The sequence below is a fragment of the Chelonoidis abingdonii genome, chromosome 17 (genome assembly GCF_003597395.2).
Source record: "Chelonoidis abingdonii isolate Lonesome George chromosome 17, CheloAbing_2.0, whole genome shotgun sequence".
Lineage (NCBI taxonomy): Eukaryota > Metazoa > Chordata > Testudines > Testudinidae > Chelonoidis > Chelonoidis abingdonii.
Genome location: NC_133785.1, coordinates 41,029,941 through 41,049,588, shown reverse-complemented (window position 1 = coordinate 41,049,588; position 19,648 = coordinate 41,029,941). Strand labels below are relative to the sequence as shown.

The 19,648-nt window shown below is 61.8% G+C and overlaps 1 protein-coding gene across 1 annotated transcript; it reads right to left on the bottom strand.

Annotated features, from left to right (window-relative positions):
- Positions 1 to 3,484: 3,484 nt before the first annotated feature.
- PRRT3 (proline rich transmembrane protein 3) lies at positions 3,485 to 11,275 on the bottom strand. Its single transcript, XM_075073188.1, has 4 exons — positions 10,651 to 11,275; positions 8,337 to 9,784; positions 7,915 to 8,046; positions 3,485 to 5,850 (listed from the first exon to the last, which is right to left on the bottom strand). Exons 1-4 carry the CDS (start codon positions 10,659 to 10,661, stop codon positions 3,821 to 3,823), a joined length of 3,621 nt encoding a protein of 1,206 aa, XP_074929289.1. The 5' UTR covers positions 10,662 to 11,275; the 3' UTR covers positions 3,485 to 3,820.
- Positions 11,276 to 19,648: the final 8,373 nt, after the last annotated feature.

Here is a 19,648-nt window from a genome sequence, read left to right as displayed (position 1 = left end):
GTGTGAATAATTTATTTCAATATTTGTTTTCTACATTTCAAATACATCAGTTTAAATGATAGTACAGAATACAAAATGTACAGTGCTCACTTTGATTATGAATATTTACACTGTAAAAAGACAAAAGAAATAGTATTTTTCAGTTCACCACATGTAAGTACTGTAGTGTAATCTCTTTATTATGAAAGTTGAATTTACAAATGTAGAATTAGGTACAAAAAAATCTACATTCAAAAATGAATGTAAAACTTTAAAGCCTACAAGTCCACTCAGTCCTAATTCTTATTCAGCCACTCACTCAGACAAACAAGTTTGGTTACATTTACAGGTGATAATGCTGCCCACTTCTTGTTTACAATGTCACCTGAAAGTGAGAACAGATGTTCACATGGTGCTATTGTAACTGGAATCACAAGATGTTTATGTGCCAGATGCCCTAAAGTTTCACATGTCCTTTCATGCTTCAGCCACCATTCCGGGGGACATGCTTCCATGCTGATGACGGGTTCTGCTCAATAAGGATCCAAAGCAGTGTGGAGCGACCCATGTTCATTTTCATCATCTGAGTCAGATGCCACCAGCAGAAGGTTGATTTTCTTTTTTAGTGGTTTGGGTTCTGTAGTTTCAGCATGGGAGTGTTGCTCTTTTAAGACTTCTGAAGGCATGCTCCTCACCTCATCCCTCTCAGATTTTGGATCGAGTGCTGTAGCTATCCTTAGAAATCTCATATTGGTATCTTCTTTGTGTTTTGTCAAAACTGCAGTAAAAGTGTTCTTAAAACAAACATGCTGGGTCATCATCCGAGACTTCTATAACATGAAATACGTGGGTAAAACAGAGCCAGAGACATACAATTCTCCCCCAAGATGTTCAGTCACAAACTTAATTAACGCTTTTTTAATGAGCATATCAGCATGAAAGCATGTCCTCTGGAATGGTGACCAAAGTATGAAGGGGCATATGAATATCTGACATGTAAATACCTTGCAATGCCATCTACAACAGTGTCATGAGAACGCCTGGTCTCGCTTTCTAGTGACATTGTAAACAAGAAGCGCGCAGCATTATCTCCTGCAAATGTAACCAAATGTGTTTGAGTGATTGGCTGAACAAGAAGTAGGACTGAGTGGACTTGTAAGCTCTAAAGTTTTATGTTTTATTTTTAATGTTTTTTGTGCATAATTCTACCTTTTGTAAGTTGCACTTTCACCTGCACTACAGTACTTGTATGAGGTGGATTAAAAATACTATTTCTTTTGTTGATCATTTCTACAGTGCAAATATTTAGAATCAAAAATAGCTATCGTGAGCAGTGTACATTTTGTATTCTGTATGGTAATAGAAATCAATATACTTGAGTGTGGAAAAACATCCAACATATTTAATATACAATAAAATACCAATTACAATTTACCACTGTGAGTAATCACAATTAAAAATTGATTATTGTTTTTGGTTAATCATATGCATTAACTGTGACTAATTGCCAGCCCTAATTGGTACCGCTCAGTAGGGTGTATAACCTAGGACCAGGCCCTGCCTGATGCCTGCCTCGGTGGGCAGGGCTGAGTGCTGAGCTCTGGGTGGTTGCCAGGGCACAGGGAGAGAGGGGCAATTGCTGCTCTGGGGGGGTTGTTTGCACGTGTGGGGTGGGAACCCTGCCAGCCTATCACCCAGTGCTGGCTTGAGGCACCTGGGCCAGGCAGGGACCCACCTATACTCTGTTGAACAGAAGGTTTGGGCCATGCTGGCTGCAGCCTGGGGTGGGAGCCTACCCTCAGCCCCAACTTGCTCTGCTTTGCTGCTGGGGCCCACTCAGCCAGGTGCTAGGGGAGGCCAGCAGGGCAGTGATGGGGGATGGACAACAAGGCCCCCACCGTGGGGGGAGCTGGTCATGGCAGCTTCCCCCTGGAGTCAGAATTCAGCTCTCTTTTCCCCTCCCCCACCAGCTTCGTTTCTCACTGAACTGAGAGCCCCCACTCCACTGCAGAGGGGTGGAGGGGCTCTTCACACTCAGCTCCATCCCCCCTGAGCTGTCACGGCGGGCTGCCAAACTGGCAGGTCCCAGCCTCGCCTATGCCTGCGGCTGCTGCGTTGGTCTGTCCTGGTCATGGCTGTTTGTAGGTCTTGGCTCGCACCTCCCACGCGTCTGGGCGCTGTGCTCCTTGGGCTCAGGGGTGGGGGCTGGAGTGGGGTGCAGCTCCCCCTGCACCCTAGAGGGTGGTGGGGGGGGGAGCTTGTGCTTGGGGCAAAGAGGGGGGGGCACACAGCGGAATGGTCCTGGGAGCCAGTCCCACCAGCCAGCTGAGTGGCCCTGTGACAGGTCGCTCCGGGGCTCGCGAACCCAGATGGGGTGGGTGGGAGTGGGGGCTGGGCCGTGATCTTCGGGGGGAGGGCAGACAGCCCCTCCCTGTGCTCCATGATTTCCCCCTCCCCGGAGACACAGCCTTGCCTGTGCCCACGGCTCTGTTACTGGTGTCACAGGCACCTGGCCTGGGGCCCGCAGTCGCAGGGGGGGGGGGGGGGGGCAATGCATGAGCCCGGCCGGCTGCGATATCAGCCCCGCGTGCTCTGGGCTGACCTAGGTGAGGGAAAACAGCCCCCACCCCCCTCCCCATGGCTTCTGGTGCCCAGCGGGGGCAGGGGACCCCATGTGACCCCCGCCCCATCCCAGGCAGAGGCTGCAGGGGATGCCCGGGCTCCAGACGCGCCCCCACCCCCCTCGCGGCCCTGGAGGCGCTCGTGCCCCATGTCGCGCCCGGGGCGGGGGGCGGGAGCACAAGTGCGCCGATCTCGGAGTCGCAGTGGTGGGGGCTGAAAGGCTCAAGCGGCTTATGGGAGAAGTGGGCGGACGCTGCAGAGTGGGACAGGGAAGGAGCGCCCCCCCCCCCATTTGCTCAGGCCCAGGAATCCTTCATTTACCTCCGGGGCCCCCTTGGAACGGAGGGGAGGGCGCCCCCAGGAGCCAGCCCTTCCCCCCCCTTTGCTCGGCTCATAATGCAGGGCACTGGCAGGGCCTGTCCCTCCCCCCTCCCCGACCCCGGCGTGCAGCCCCGTGCCCCATGGCAGGGTACAGCCCAGGGCGACCCCCCTGCAAGGGGTTTGACCCCTGTCCCTGGGATGGGGCACCGACTCCTCCCCACCACCCAGAGCCATGGGCCCAGCTCCAGGAAAGAATCGCTCCAGCACCGCGGGGCGCGGCTCGTGAGAGCAAAGTTTATTTCCTTCTTTTGGCACAAACAGACCCACAGCAACAGCCCCGCCCCCCCGGGCCTGCACCTCTTTGCAGCCGGGGCGCGGTGGGGGCTGCCCCTTGGGAGCAGGGCAGGGCGCTCCTCTCATCGTGCCTGTGCAGTGCTGGGCCCTGGGGCAGCCTCCCCCCAGTCGCTCCCTGGTGGAGGGGGCTCAGCCCTGCCCTGCCCCTGGCTCCCCCTTGGCTAAGGCCACCTGCCCCCGCAGCAGCCCTGGCTCTATGGGCTGGGTGCTCCTCCCTGGCCTTGGCCCTCACTTAGCCAGAGCCAGCGCAGCCTCCCACCCCGGCCTGGCTCTGCAGCCTGTGCTAGGAAAGCAAGTCCTGCCCCCACGGTGCTGGTGCTTCTTGGGCTGGCCCAGCTCCCTTCCCCCTCCCCCAGTGCAAAATCTGAGCTGGGAAAATAGATCTCCATAAAAATCACAGACAGGGGTTGGGGGGTTGGCACCAGGCAGGGCTTGGGCATGCAGGAAGCCCTCAGTCGTGGGCTCTCCCTGGCACTGCCCCATGGCAATGCGCCAGCCGCTCTCCTCTGTGCGGTGCTCAGGGGGGCTGCCCTGGCCCTGCCCCTCACAGCTCAATGGTGTCACTCGACATGCTGCGGGAATCCACCTGCTTGCTGAGCGCCAGGAAGCTCCGCCTGGCTTCGCACTCAGAGTCTGTGGCCCCTCCCGTGGTGCTGGGGCCCGGGCTCTCCTCAGTGAGCAGCGGGGCCTGGCTGGGCATCTCCCCCAGGGGCAGGCTCTCCAGCGAGGAGAGGCCGTGCCGCCAGGGGTTCCAGCTGATCTTCAGGGAGCCCTTGGAGAAGCTGTCGAGGGAGCTGCCCGAGATGGTGCCCTCGGTGGGGGGCTCGCTGGGCAGGCCCTTGCTTGGGGGCAGGCTGGCACTCTGAGAGGGCAGGTCGCTGAGCGAGCTGCAGCGGGCCAGGCTGTACAGGTAGTCAGGGTCGCTGCTGCGCCGCTGCCAGGCCTTGGCGGGCAGCAGGGGCTCAGCCATGGGCATGAGGGCAGAGCCCCTGCGCAGCGAGGAGCAGGAGTCCTGGCGCGCCAGGCGCCCCGGGCACTGCAGGCTGGAGCGCAGGAAGATGCTGTCCCGCACTAGGTGCTCCTTGAAGAGGGCCTCATCGATGCTGCGGCTCAGGTTGATGGGCGAGGGTGGGCGGAACTCCAGCTCCCCCAGCGACAGCACCGACTCCTTCTCGAAGCAGATACTGGTGTAGGAGCGCCTCACGCGCGCAGCGTTGGGGCACTTGGGGCTGACACCAGGCCAGCCCAGTGAGGAGGTGGAGCCCCCGGCAGAGAAGGCCCCAGGCACCCTCCCCTCATTGCTGTCCTTCAGTGCCCGCAGGTGTAGCTGCTCGGGCGGGTTGCGGATCAGGCTCCTGCTGATGTCGGTGCTGGCTGCCCGCTCCTGCATGCCATTGGCCCAGTCGTAGCAGTTGTTGGGGTACTCGGGTGCCTCGGCCTTGTGGTAGGTGCAGAAGTAGCGGATGAGCTTGGCCCAGCAGATGTGGTCAGCGGCGCCGCAGCACTGGCAGAAGGGGTGTGAGGCCACAAAGCACAGGCCAAAGGCCAGCAGCAGCTCACAGATTCGGAACCAGAACTGCACAAACCACCAGGGCCAGGAGAACTCCCCCAGCGGGCCCAGCACCGCCCCCAGCCACAGGACCCCATATGCCTGGAGCCCACAGCACAGCAGCCCCAGAGCGCTGCACCCCAGTAGCACCCGCGGGCAGGGGCCCAGCACCTGCAGGGCTCTGCCCTGCTCAGGCAGCTCCTGGGGGTCCTCACGGCCAAGTGACACCTGCTGGGCCTCGCCCGGCCTGGCAGCCTGGTGGGCCCGCAGCTGCCAATACGCAGCCAGGTTGGCCAGCATGAGGGAGGTGCCGCAGGCACAGGAAAGCAGGTGCAGCCCCACGCCCAGCATGGGGCTCAGCAGGGGTGAGAGCAGGTCAGCTCCCAGCAGCACGGTGCTCTGGAGCACAGCCAGCACGGCTAGCAGGGGCAGGCTCTGCAGGGGGGGCGGCAGCAGCTGCAGCTGGGCCACGCGCAGGAGCAGCAGCAGCAGCAGGGCGAAGGCACTGAGAAGCAGCGGGAAAGGCGCGTTGTACAGCAGCCGCACGGCCGGGGCGGGCAGCCTGGCCCGGGTGCCGTAGGGGTCACTGAGGAGGAAGGTGGCGCGGAGCAGGCCGGCACCCAGCAGCAGGGCGTTGGCGCCCAGGGTGTAGGGCAGGTGGGGCAGGTCCAGGACGGGCGAGCCGATGAGGCTGGCCACACAGACCAGGCTGAGCAGTAGGAAGAGGGCGCTGGCGCCATAGACGTGCAGCTCCCAGGCAAAGCCGAGCATGTGTTGCAGGTCAGCCCAGCGCAGCAACGTCTGGTTGGGCTGCAGGAGGCTGCAGGCCCCACTGGCATGGGGGCAGGGCAGGCTAGAGGCAGGCACAGTGGCTGGGACGCTGGGCCCAGGCTCGGGCAGAGAGGGGCGCTGGAGAGCTCGCTGGGTGCTGACTCTGATCAGACCCCGGTGGGGAGTGGCTGGGGACTGGGGTTGGGTGGGCACAGGGACTGTGGTGCTGCCATGGCCAGGAGGTCGGGTCTCATCTGCAAACAGCAAGGAGCACATTGTCACCAGGGTGGCGCGTGGCACCTTCCTGCAGAACGTCCTACAGCTGGGCTGCTCCCCACCCGCTGGCCCTCTCCCTGCCCAGGGTTTCCAGCCCCCTTGCACCCCCCGGATCTCAGTGCCAGTTCTGCACTGCTCTGCTAGTGGATACAGCAGCAGGCCAGGCTCCTGCTGCTAAGCCCCATTCCTTGCATCCTGCAGTAGCATCCAATCAGCTGCTGCCAGGGTCACCCATCCAGGGCACAAGCCTGAGCCCCTCACCCATCGCCCCTGGACCTCCCAACGGGGCTGGGCACCAGCAGGAGCAGCAATGGGCCTGGGGCTGCCGTGGGAGATACTTGAGTGCTGGGGCAAGGGGGAGCCCCTGCCCTGGCACAGCCCCGCTGCTAAGTCATTTAAAGTGACAGCCCCAAACTCCAACAGCCTCCATCTGTTCGAGGCCCATCTGAGCCTTGTGCCTGCATCGCTCCCAGCACGGGAATGCAGATGGAGGGACACTGGCAGAGCTGAGCGGAGTAGAGACCCCAGGACTGGGCTAGCAGGGGCTGTGGGTTGGGAGTGAGGGGCGCTGGCAGGGCTGTGGGGGGCAGGGCTGGGCTAGCAGGGGCTGCGGGATGGGAGTGAGGGGCATCAGCAGAGAGGTGACATTTCGGGGGGCATGTGGGGTCAAGTGCCCCCCAGATTGGCCTGCTGGGGGCAGGGAGGGAGAGGGGCTCTATCCTTCTCTCCCTGACAAGTTCACCCCAGGCGCCCTTGGGCCAGTTGCCAGCTGCCCATGGACAGGGCAGGGTGTCCCCCCTCCCAGCACGGCTGAGCCCATCACCAGCAGGGAGGCAGCCCCGCTCCGCAGACCAGCTCGCTGAGGGCTCTGGGCCAAGCCCTGTCCTGCATTGGGGCAGAGGGAAAATCCCCTGGGCCTGGGCCTGGACCATTCACCCACCCTGCGGTGTCTTGGCACGCAGCCCAAGTGCCCCCACTGCCAACCCCCTGTGGGTAACTGGCCCCTGCTCCCCATGGCACAGCCCTGCCCAGTAAGTACCCACAGTGCCCTGCGGCTGCAGTGGCACATACCCAGGCTCTGGTTCTGGCTGTGCCCGGCACTCTCCCTGCACCCAGGGTGCTGGGGGCCAGTCAGAGCTGGCCGCCAGTCAGAGCTGGCCAGCCCCCCGCTCAGCACCCATTCTCTGCACGAGGAGGGGCCTGCAGGGGCTTCAGGACCCTGTTCCCTGTGCTGCCAGCTCTGGTGCCAGCCCAGCCTGTTCCCAGCACCTGGCTGAGGCCAGGTCCTGCCCCTGCGGGGCTCTTGCAGGCAGCCCTGATGCAGGCGCCTCCTGCTTGCAGATTTTGGGGCTGCTCCGTCACAGAGATGGGAGAGCTGGGCCCAGGGCCAGGCGTGCAGTGAGTCAGTGCTGGGCCAGGCCTGCACTCAGTGCCGCTCCCAGGAATGGCAGGGGCTGCAGGCCCCAGGAACAAGGGTGTGTCCCAAGCAGGATCAGGGCCCACAGGAAGCCCAGCCGGATGGACGGGGAGGAGGGGAGCCAGTGCTGATCCCCGTGGCGGGGGGAAGGGATTAGCACCATCACTGGGCACAGCCCTGATTGAAGCTGTCACTGAGCCGCTCCCTGCCCCCCAATCCCCTTAGGGACCAGCCTGGCTCCTCTGATGCCATCAGTGCCCCTGTGACCCCCCCGACTGCCTGGCTGGGGCCCTACAGCTCCTGTCTAGGCCAGGCCTCTGACGATCCCCTCTGCTCTGCAGGCATTCAGGCTGCCAGGGCCTGGCCCCACCCCAGAGGTGCCAGGGGGAGCACCTCAACATTCCCAAGGGCACCTTGCAAGACGGGTCCCAGCACCCCCCAGGAGCGCCTCTAAACTTTGCATCCTCAGCCCCCGCAGGGCGGGGTAGGACTGGGCTGGTTGGGACCTATCGGAGCCGTCTCTGAGCCCGCAGTGCCCAGGCCCTGCAGGGGCAGCCCCCAGGCCCAGCTGCCTGTGGTGGTGGGACAGGGCTGGCTGAAGCACAGGGGCGAGGTCCTCCATCACCTGAGTGCTGGATCCCCGGCAGTGGTGGCCTGGGGGCAGAGGTGGCCGTGGAGGTGGCATTCACAGGGGTTCTTGGGTCCACCGCTCCCCGGACTCGCTGTGGGGCCCCAATCTCCTCCTCTGCTGCAGCCCCTGAAACAGAACCAAGGGCCCGGGGGCCTCAGGTGGCTGCACCTGCTGCCCCACGGCTGTGCAGACTCAGCCTCGCTCACCCATGGGTGCTGCTGCCCCAGTCTCTCCTGCAGTCACAGGGTGGGACAGCAGAAGGGGCATCCCGGTGCCTTTGGCAGAGGGCGAGGCCCCCGGCCAGGGGTGCCAGAAGGCTTGTGGGAACATGGGGAGGTGCGCGTGGCTCCAAAGGAGGGCAGGGAGGGGACCCCTGGAAGCAGCCCCCAGCAGCCACATGGGCTGGTCACACGTACCTGGGCGAGGAGGCGTTGGGACAGGCGATGTTCCCAGGCTGGTGTGGAGAGTGGGCCTGGTGCGGGGGTGCTCCGGTCCCTGTTCTACACCAGGAGCAGCTTTCCCAGGGATGTGCGGTGGCTGGGTCACGGATCCAGGCAGCGCCCGCCGAGTGCTTCTCTGATGAGCCGAGAGCCCCTCTGTCCAGGCCGGGGCTCTGGTTTCTGTCCGGGCTGGGGTGAGCCTCCAGGTGGGGCTCCCGTGGGCTGGGGGAGCCGGCTCTGCCAGGCGGCCCTGCACGGGAGCCAGGCTTGGCGGGAGCTCCCAGGCCCCATCCCCAAGCTCCAGGTGGCCAGTGCTGAGCACAACAGGAGGAAGACCAGGCCACCTACCAGCCATGGAGTCCCCTGCTCCAGGCGTCTGCTGCGGCTGGGAGGTAGTAGCAGGCCGAGCAGCCAGGCTGGCTCCAGGGACCCACCACGCCTCCAGCTGGGGCTGGCCGTCTCTGCCTATGGGGTGTGGGGGCAGCCCCTGGGCATTGCCCCAGGGAGGGAGGGAGTAACCCTGGGTGTGGGAAGCCCGGCCCTTCTCCCAGGCATGCTCCAGTGGTTCCCTGGGCTCCTGGGGCACACTGGCCTGAGGCGCCGGCTGCCCCTTCCCTGGAGCCCAGCTCACAGGCTGGCCTCCCTGACCCATGCTCCCAGGGTCTGTGTCTGCCGCCTGCCACCCCTCGGCGCTGCTGGCTCCTGCTGTGGAGTCCAGCCTGGCCGCCAAGGCGACAGTGGACACCGTTGGCCTGGGGCATGGCGTCCCGGCTGTGCCCAGACTGTCCTGCCCAGCAGGACTTGGGCTGCTCTCTGCCCCAGGAGGCCTGGCCAGGCTGGGAAAAGCTGGGTGCAGGCTCCTGGGCTCTGAGCCCAAGGGCCGTTCTCTGCTCTCAAAAGCCAAGGCTCCTGGGCTTCGGTTCTCGGAGCCCTCAGTGCCAGCAGATCCCGGAGCCGGGGCCACCTCCAGCGTCTGCTGAGAGTCATCAGACCCCAGGAGCAGGGGCCATGTCGGGGGTGGGAGAGCAGAGCTTCCTGCTGGGGCAGGGGGAGTCCCCGTGTCATGGCCGATGGCTGCAGAGTGAGCAGGGTTGGAGCCTCGCCACAGCTCATCATCCGGCTCCCCAGCCCCACTGAAGACCAGGCTCCCTCCCGGGGCAGCCAGCGCCAGTGGGGAGAGGGCTGGCAGATCCTGGTGTGTCCAGAGAGGCTCTTTGGAGGGGCTGCCCAGAGGGAGCCACCCAGCCAGCTCCTGCACCCAGCCGGGGCCCAGGGAGGCTCCTGCAGCCCCTGGCCTGGAGTGTCGCTCGCTGCTGAACGGCTGGGGCAGGGGAGAGGCTGGGAGCAGCACCAGTACCAGGACCAGGCTCCAGGCAAGGAGCTGAGTTGCAGCCGCCATGGCAAACTGCTCCCCGCTCTTCCCCCTGCAAGAGAAAGCAAGAGGCAGCCTCAGGGTGAGCCAGCCGCGAGGGGACAGCCCTCCGCCCTCAGGGATGGGTCATGCCATCCAGTGCCCGGGGCAGCAGGGAGAGTGGCAGGCAGAGCCAGAGACGACACATGCCGAGAACCCTGGAAAAGAGCGTCGGGCCTTGCAGCCAGGGTGGGGGTGTTTGCGATGGAAGAGGGGGTGGAGCCAGAAGCCGTGCACACATGCAGAAGCACCCCCAGCTTGCATGCCCCCCAACATCTGCTCTTCTGGATGCTGTGAGGACCCCAGCTGCTGGATCTCCTGTCAAATCTCAGGGCGCCAGCCTCCCCGGGCTGGACCAAGCAGCCTGGTGAGAAGGAGGCCTGCCCACTGCCCCCAAGAAGGGGACGCTCAGGCCTGTTGTTTCTTCCCCAGGGTACCCCTCCCCACCAGAAGAACCTTGTTAGCAGCCCCTGCTGCAAGACTGGGCTCACGGCTCCAGCTCCCACCTTAGTGTGGGCACCCAGCATGGGGGCTTTGCCCCCTGCCTGCCCATTGCACCCACTGCTGCACAGCCGGCACAGAGCAGGTGGGGGCAGCAGGACCACAAGGGGAGAGGATCAGTTCTCCTTGGGGAAGGTCCTACTGGGTGCCATGTGCAGCCACCACCCTGCTTTGCCAAGGGAGGCTGCACACTTCCCTGCAGCAGTGCCCTGCGCAGGCTCCCTCCCAGCTGGCTGGCAAAGTCAGCAAGCCCTGGGGCCGCCACGCAGGGACACGGAAGTTGCAGCTGGCTGCCTCAAGGTGCCACAGGTCGTGGGCAGGGACGTGCTGGCCCGAGGCCCCAGCCCCTCTCCCCAGGCAGCCCAGGGCCAAGTTCACCTTGGCAGCATCCTCCAGCTCCAGCAGCAGCCCCGTGATGGGGATGCTCAGGCACGGCTAATGGAGCCCAGCACGCCTGATCGGAAACAGCTGTTAACCCTTCCCCGCCACAGTGCCAGCAGGCTGAGCACAGGCCTGGGGCCTCCTGATTTCCAGCCCCGGGCACCTGCTGCCCAGGGCTGTGCTGGGCAATGGGGGGCCTGGCTTGACATGGGCAAGGAGGGTGTCCCTGGCCCGTTTGCCAAACGCTGGGAATAGGTGACAGGGGATGGGTCACTTGGTGACTCCCTGTTCTGGTCATTCCCTCTGGGGCACCTGGCATTGGCCACGGTCGGCAGACAGGACACTGGGCTGGATGGACCTTGGGTCTGACCCAGTCTGGCCATTCTCATGGGTGTCTCGGGAAAGTGGGGGGGCTGGGGGGGCTGGTGCCCGGGCAGGGGGGGCCGTGCCATGGCTGAAGCACTGGGCACTGCTGACCCTTCCTCTGCCCTTGACCTCCTGTGGGGCCAGGGCTGCCCCTAAAGGACAGGGCTGAGCTCTGCAGTGGGATGAATGCCCAGAGCTGTTCCTGAATGACAGAATCTCCACCCAAGCCAGGCTCTTCTCCTCTCCCTCTGACATGTTCTGGGTAGCCACAACACTGGGCCCCATGGTTCTAGCCCCCCCTCCCTGCCCCACACATCACCCACACCTAAACTCCTCACTGCCCCACTCTGGGCACAGAGTCCCTGCTCTGCAACACAGAGAGACGCGCCATGCCCCAGCTCTCGCTGCCCAGCCCCCGGGCAAGGCTGGGCAGGGACGCCCCAGGTCCCTCTTCTCCCTGGCCTGTTTCCAGCCAGGCTCAGGCTGTCTCTGGTGGGCACGGCAGGTCTTAGGCCAAGCAAATGCTGCCATCAGCCATGCCAAAGTCAAGCTACTGTCCCCGCAGCCACGGAGCTCAGCCCAGCAGGGCCCTTCGCCCCACATCTCAGAGCACGAGGAAGGTCAGCCAGCAAAGACGAAAAGAGCAGTGGCTGCCTGGCTCGCTGCCTGCTCGGACCACTGGGAAACTCCCGCCCAGGACCCATAAGCCAGGCCCCAGCAATGGTGAGTGTATAGCTAGCGAGGGCTGGCGCTGCCTCTCTCGCATCCCGCCTGGGGGTCCTGCACGGCACATCAGCCTCCAGCTGCAGCTGGGAAGAAGGGCTGGTGTCATTCTGGGGCGTTAGCTGGAGTGTGTCAGACATGGGAGGGGATTGCAGAGCAGAGCAGGACACTGGCGAGGCCTCAGCGGGGGTTTGTGTCCAGGTCTGGGGGCTGCACTGTAGGGCAGATGTGGACAAACTGGAGACAATCTTGGGAGAGCAGCACAAATGATGAAAGGTTTAACACAGAGCCTCTTGTTTACTGGAGAGACAAGACTGAGGGGATCTGAGAACAGTCGTTCACGTCTGTATAAGGGCTGTTCTGACGAGGATGGGATTCGAATTCTCTCATGTCCACCGGAAGGCGAGAACAAGAAGTGATGGCGGGCCTAAATCGCAGCCAGAGGGAGATCGTCGGGTAGATATTCGGAACCCTTTTCCCTCTCCAGGGAGCTAGCACTGCAATAGCTTCAGGGGTGGCTTGTGGATCCCGTAGTCGAGGGTTTTGAGCACAGGGTTGGACAAACCCTCGCCAGGGATGAGTCCAGGGTTACGTGGCCCTGCCACCCTTGCACGGGGCTGACTTCACTATTGCCCTTTCAAGGTCATTTTCCAGCCCAACAATTTCCTGATTTCTGTTAACTCTGTGCAGCGAGGCACAGTGGGCACCGGGGACCTCAGCCCCATTGACGGGGCTGGGCACCGGGACCCTTTCCCAGGTCCTTCCACCCACTTTCTCTGACTCTGCTTTTTCTGCCTCTCTCACCCCAGGGCCTGGTGTGCACCTAGGCCCCATGCAGGCCAGATGGCCAGGGTAGTGGGGCTGCTGGGCGAGGAGTGTGCAAGGAGCACATCCAGGCTTAGCTCAAGTGCTCTTGGAATGGCCTGGCTGGTGCTGAGGACTGTGGAGACAGCTCGGGGACTAGGATGCTTATGAACCTCACGGTGCCCACGTGTCAGACTCCCCATTTCCCCTCCTGGCCCCATCCCCTTCCTGTCCTGTTAACCCATTCCCACCCTCCGCATCTCATTCCCCCTACATCCCCTTCCTGCCGGCCGTAACCCCATCTCACGCTTCTGCATCTTCCCACCCCTATCCCTTTCCTGCCCCATACCCCTTCTCCATTACTCTCCGCATTCTTCATCCCCATCCCCTTCCTTGCCCTGTACCCCATCCCCGCCATCCTGCCCGTAACACCCCATCCGCTCCTATCCCCTCCAATCTCCATCCCCCCATCATCCCCTTCCTGCCCATAACCTCTCATCCCTTCACCTCTCTGCATCTCCACCCCCTTCATCCCTTCCTGCCATAACCCATTCTCCTACCTACTCCGACATCTCCATCCGCCCAATTCCCACTCCTGCCCCCGTAACACCCATCCTCCAGCCCTCTGGCATATCTCCCACCCTTCATCCCCTTTCCTGCCCACGTAACCCATTCTCCTACCTGCCCTTTCCGCATCCATCGCTCCCATCTCCCTCCCTTCCTGCCTGTAACCCATCCCCCCTTCCGTGCCCGTAACCCCCATCCTCCTACCCTCCAACATCTCCCATCTCCAACAATCCCCTTCTGCCCCTAACCCCATCCCCTCACCTCTCTTGGCATTCTCCCACCCCCTCATCCCCTTCTGCCCATACCCTTTTCCTACTCTTCAGCATCTCCCATCCCCACATCCCTTTTGCCTGCCCATAACCCCATTCTCCCGCCTCTGATTCTCCACACCCCTCATCCTTCCTGCCTGTAACCCAGTCCTTGCACTCCCTCTAGGATCTCCATCCCCCCATCCCCCTGCCTGCCCATTTTGTAACTCTCCCACCCTCTCCGATCTCCACCCCCTCATCCCGTTCCTGCCCGTAACCCCCTATTCTCTCCCATCCCCTCCGCATTCTCCATCCCCCGCATCCCCCTTCCTGCCCCGAACCCCTCCTCCCACCCTACCAACATCTCACCACCCCCCAACTCCCCCCTTCCTGCCCCGTAACCCCATCCCTCATCTCTGCATCTCCACCTCATCCCTTCTGCCCCGTAACCCCATCTCTCCACCCCTCCGCATCTCCACCCCCCATCCCGGGCTGCCCCGATAACCCCTTCCTCCAGCCTCCGATCTCCCACTCCCCAACTCCCTACCTGCCCCCTAACCTCCATCCCCCACAATTCCAATCCGCCCAGCAGAAGCGGGGCGGTGCCCAGTGCGGCCCCCCAGTCCGCCGCCAGGACACCGCCAGCCCCAATCCGCCCCACCAGCCCGCGCAGGGCCGAGCCGGCACTTGGCGCTCTGGGCGGGTCCCGCTGCCCTCCGTGCGTGCGCGTGGGCGCAGCACAGAGCCCCGGGGGCCCGCCGCCCCTTACCTGGGGCCTCCGCACCGACGCCAAGGGCAGAAGGGCCCGGCCCGGCATCGCGGGCTCCCCGCCAGACCAGCCGCGCGCCCATCACCGTGGCCCCGCGCCTGGCGCAGCCAGAGGGCTCCGGTCCCCTCACCTGGTACCTGCCTCTGCCCCGCCGCGCTCCCGGGAGCCGGATCCGCTCCAGTCACGTGCCGCGGCACCGCCGCTAATGGGCCGGGCCAGGGCCCCCCGCGCCGGGATTAGTCATGGGCCACGTGGGCTCCAACCTGCCCAGAGCCAGACCGGCCGGGGGGGGGGGGCAGGAGAAATAGAAATGAGGGGAACTGAGGCATATGGAGGGTCCAGGGGTGGTGGGGCAGCAGGGGCCGCAGGTCGTGACTGAGGGGCAGCAGCAGAGCTGGGGGAGCCCAGGGCTGGGCTAGCAGGGGCTGCGGGTCGGGAGTGAGGGGCGCTGGCAGAGCTGGGGGGAGGGGGGTTAGGGCTGGGCTAGCAGGGGCTGTGGGTCGGGAGTAGGGGGCACTGGCAGAGCTGGGGGGAGGGGGGTCAGGGCTGGGCTAGCAGGGGCTGTGGGTCGGGAGTGAGGAGCACCGGCAGGACTGGGCTAGCAGGGGCTGCGGGTCGGGAGTGAGGGGCACCGGCAGGGCTGGGGGGAGGGGGGAGCCCAGGATTTGGACAGCAGGGGCCGGGAGTCAGGATTTAAGGATGTCTGCCCAGCTCCGTCTCTCTCTGCCCTTCACCAAACAAGGATCCCCTCCCCGCCAATCCTGGCAGAAACCCTTTCCCAACTGCCTGCAAACAGCCCCCCCAAGCTCATCAGCGGAACCAGCTCCCCACAGGCCAGGACCCACCAACTCAGACCCTGCCAGAACAGATGCAAAACCTGCAGCCACGTCCCCCCACGACATGTGGGCACCTCATCCAGGGCACTCACTGGGGGCTCGAAGGCACTTGCAGGAAGATGGTAAAAGATAAGAACCCCCAACGGCCTGGGTCAACCCTCCCCAAATGATCACTCGTGTCTGACCTCTGAGTCCTGCTCCGAGGAGCCTGCCCGGCACCTTCAAGGGCAGAGCCTGGGAGCTTCAATTCCCCCCCAACTCTTGGGTTTAATAGACACAAGCTGAACCCCACTATCGCCCTCGTCCTGTGAGGGGAGAGGCACTAACGGGCCACCGCCCCGTGTTTACTTCTGCTGAACAATCTGGCCAGCGTGTCTGGGGGTGTCTGCAGCTCAAACCCAGGCTGCCGGGCCGGGCGGCTTGCTGAGGGGCTGCGTAATGGTCCTGTACATGCTCAGTGAGCAGGCCGGAGCCCCCATTGGCCCCTGGGGGGAGCAGGCTAGAGCCCCAACCCCTAGCGGGAGCAGGCCGGAGCTCCCCCGGCCCCTGGGGGGAGCAGGCTGCAGCCCCCCCGGCCCCTGGGGGAAGCAGGCCGGAGCCCCCCCGCCCCTAGGGGGAGCAGGCCAGAGCCCCTCTCTGTCCCCGGGGGGAGCAGGCAGGATCCCCCCTTCCCCCTGGGGGAGCATGCCAGAGCCCCTCCCTGCCCCTGGGGGAAGCAGGCCAGAGGCCCCCTGGCCCCTGGGGGGAGCAGACCGGAGCCTCTCCCTGCCCCTAGGGGGAGCAGGCTGGAGCCCTCCCTGGCCCCTGGCAGGGAGCAGGCCGGAGCCCCCCCAGCCCCTAGGGGGAGCAGGCCAGAGCCCCGGCTTCTGGGGGAAGCAAGCTGCAGCCCCCCCCGGTCCCTAGGGGGGAGCAGGCCACAGTGCTAGGGAATCCTGGCAGGACCCCCAGGCTGCAGCCTGTGTGAGCTAATTTGCTAGTCCAGGGCCCTGGAGAAGGGAGTCGTATGTCCCCACGACAGGCTGCCGGCCCTGCCAGCACAGCCAGCCCTGGGCGGGGGCTGCCCCAGGGAAACAGGCAGCTCCTGCCCCCTCGGAGGGCATCTGTCATGCAAGGGTTGGAGCTGAGCCCCACCAAATTCAGCTCTTACCGGGAGGGGCCCAGCCCGCCAGGGGCTTGGTGACCTGCAGGGCACGGCCTAGAGCAGCTGGCCCCCAAGGAGCGAATGTTGCACCGTCAGGAAGCAGCTGTTGTCTGGATGATACATTTCTCAGCTAAGGACCTGAGCTGTCTGGAGCTGACACAGGCAGTGCCCCAGCTGGACCTAAGGGCGCAAACAACACCGCACACCCGCCACGAAACACACCAACAAACAGGCAGCGGCCAAAGAATGTAACGTCACAACTGCAATTCCTCCCACGGTGCCAGCTTCACGGTAACTTCAGAGGGGTCCTCATGGGTGTGTAGATACACACATGCATATTCCTGCATGCACACGCACTCACTCTCCCCACATAGATTCATAGACTCTAGGACTGGAAGGGACCTCGAGAGGTCATCGAGTCCAGTCCCCTGCCATCATGGCAGGACCAAATACTGTCTAGACCATCCCTGATAGACATTTATCTAACCTGCTCTTAAATATCTCCAGAGATGGATGGGAGATTCCACAACACTCTGCGAGGCAATTTATCCAGTGTTTAAACTAACGCTGACAGTTAGGAAACTTTTTCTAATGTCCAATCTAAATCTCCCTTGCTGCAGTGTTTTAGCCCATTGCTCTTTGTTCTATCATTAGAGGCAAGGTGAACAAGTTTTCTCCCTCCTCCTGATGACACCCTTTTAGATTACCTGAAAAACTGCTATCATCGTCCCCTCTCAGTCGTTCTCTTTTCCAACTAAATAAGCCAATTCTTTCAGCCTTCCTTCATAGGTCATGTTCTCAAGACCTTTAATCATTCTTGTTGCTCTTCTCTGGACCTCTCTCCAGTTTCTCCACATCTTTCTTGAAATGCGGTACCCAGAACTGGGACACAATACTCAGTTGAGGCCTAACCAGCGCAGAGCAGAGTGGAAAGAATGACGTCTCGGTCTGGTTCACAACACACCTGTTAATGCATCCAGAATCACGTTCGCTTTTTTTGCAACAGATCACACTGTTGACTCATATTTAGCTTGTGGTCCACTATGACCCCTAGATCTCTTTCTGCCGTACTCCTGCTAGCCAGTCTCTTCCCAGTCTGTACGTGTGAAACTGATTGTTCCTTCCTAAGTGGAGCACTTTGCATTTGTCTTTATTGAACTTCATGCCAGTTCCCTCAGACCATTTCTCCAATTTGTCCAGATCATTTTGAATTTTGACCCTGTCCTCCAAAGCAGTTGCAATCCTCCCAGTTTGGTATCGTCCGCAAACCTTAATAAGTGTCTTTCTATGCCAACATCTAAAGTCGTTGATGAAGATATTGAACAGAGCGGTCCCAAAACAGACCCTGCGGAACCCCACTTGTTATATCTTTTCCAGCAGGATTGGCGCCATTAATAACCACTCTCTGAGTACGGTTATCCAGCCAGTTATGCACCCACCTTATAGTAAGCCCCTTCTTAAGTTGTATTTGCCTATTTATTAATAAGAATATCATGCACAGAACCGTATCAAATGCCTTAACTAAAGTCCTAGTATACCACATCCACCTGCTTCTCCCTTATCCACAAGGCTCGTTATCCTATCAAAGAAAACCTATCAGATTGGTTTGACATGATTTGTTCTTTACAAATCCATGCTGGCTATTCCCTATCACCTTACCACCTTCCAAGTGTTTGCAGATGATTTCTTTAATTACTTGCTCCATTATCTTCCCCCATGCACATACCCCCTTGTGCACACCCTCATGCATGTGTCGATACACACACACATACACACACCCTCACATGCACACACACCCATGTGCACACCCCCATGCATGTGTAGATACACACCTGCATATTCCTGCACACACACACACGCATGCGCGCGCACCCACTCACCCCCTGCTCTCTCTCTCTCACGCACACACACGCACACCTGCTCACACACACATCTCATAGGCAAACATATCCCCACATGGATCCCCCCGTGTGCGCACCCCAGTGTGTGTACATACACACCTGTATATTCCTGCATGCACACACACACACACGCACACCCCCTCACGCCTCCGCACGCACCCCCATGCGTACGTGTAGACACGTGCATATTCCTGCACACACCACACACAGACATGCACACCCACTCACACACCCACTCACCAGTGCGCGAACACCCCCTGCGCACATCCCCCATGCATGTGTAGATAGATGTGCATATTCTGGCACCCACCAACACAGACACACACGCATGCACACCCACTTAGGGTGACCAGCCAGCAAGTGTGAAAAATCAGGACGGGAGTGTGGGGGTAATAGGAACCCATATTAAAAAAAGCCCCAAATATTGGAATTATCCCTATAAAATCGGGACAGCTGGTCGCCCTACACCTGCTCCCCCCCCACGTGCACACCACCCCCCTGCACACACACAAACACATGCACTCACCTCCCCCCCGAGTGTGTAGATACATACATGCACGCCTGCTCACACATCCACACCCGTGCGCACATACACCCCCATGCATGCACTCAAACACCCATGTGCTCACAATCCCCATGTGCACCCCCTCTTTGCACACTCAGCCCCCCCCCCATGCAAGTGCACACTCACACACAAAGTAGGAGGCACAGTCCGGCTCTCAGCCCTTAGGCACTGCCAGCTTTCCGGGGCCCTGCCCAGCCCAGGGCGACCCCCGAGTGCGTGCCCTGGGACAGTCATTACTCACATGCTCCCATGCTATTTTTCCAGCCCTGCAGCTCCAGAGTCGAGACCCTCCTCCCCTGGGGCAGAGGAGTGATGGGGGCAGGACTAGGACGTTGGCTGTGCATGGAGGGTGTCAGAGGGTCCCTGGCTATTTGTGAGCCAGCAGAGGCATGTCGGGGAGCAGGATTCCTGCGCTGGCCTGGGTCTTGGAGCAGTGTTGTGTAGTGGTTACAGACAGCACAGCTAAGCACGTCTGCCTGCCAGGGCCCCCCGAATGGACACCCCCTACTCCTGGGGCAGGGCCCCAAGGCCTTACTCAGCTGAAAAGGGTGAAGGGCCCAGAAATACGACTTGCCAGGAGAGGAGGGGCTGGGAGATGAGCCCACAGCTCAGCTCCTGCTCCGGCCACAAGGGACGCCCTGGTCACTGAGCCCTTTCACCTCAGTAGGCAGGTCAGGGCGCTGAGCCACAGGCACCCACTAGCACCCCAGGAAGAGGGCACCTCCCCCCTTCCTGCTGCCCCTGGGAAATGCCCCCCCGGCACTGAGGAGACATGGACCCAACCTGGATCTCTGGAGGAGGAGCAGCTTGGGCCTGAGCTGGGAGCTGGCTGGGGGTGGCACCTCAAGGACCCAGAGGGGACCCACAGACCTCTGCCAAATGGGTCTCACCCCACAGCACAGCTGCTCCTGGCCCTGCCCCAGCCTGCCCTGCAGCCGCCCTGTGACCCCAATCTCCAAGGCATTTGCAGAGCATGTGATGTGCTGGGGCTGGGAGCCCAGCGAGCTGGGCAATGCCAGAGGGCCTGGCAGCTAATCTGCAGGGATTAGTGCAGGGGAGGCTGGGAGCCAAGAGA

Coding starts and splice junctions, on each gene's coding strand:
- PRRT3 (XM_075073188.1), bottom strand. Junction 8,047..8,336: donor CCCAACGCCTCCTCGCCCAG/GTACGTGTGACC, acceptor GTTCTGTTTCAG/GGGCTGCAGCAGAGGAGGAG. Junction 5,851..7,914: donor GCCGGGGATCCAGCACTCAG/GTGATGGAGGAC, acceptor TGCTGTTTGCAG/ATGAGACCCGACCTCCTGGC.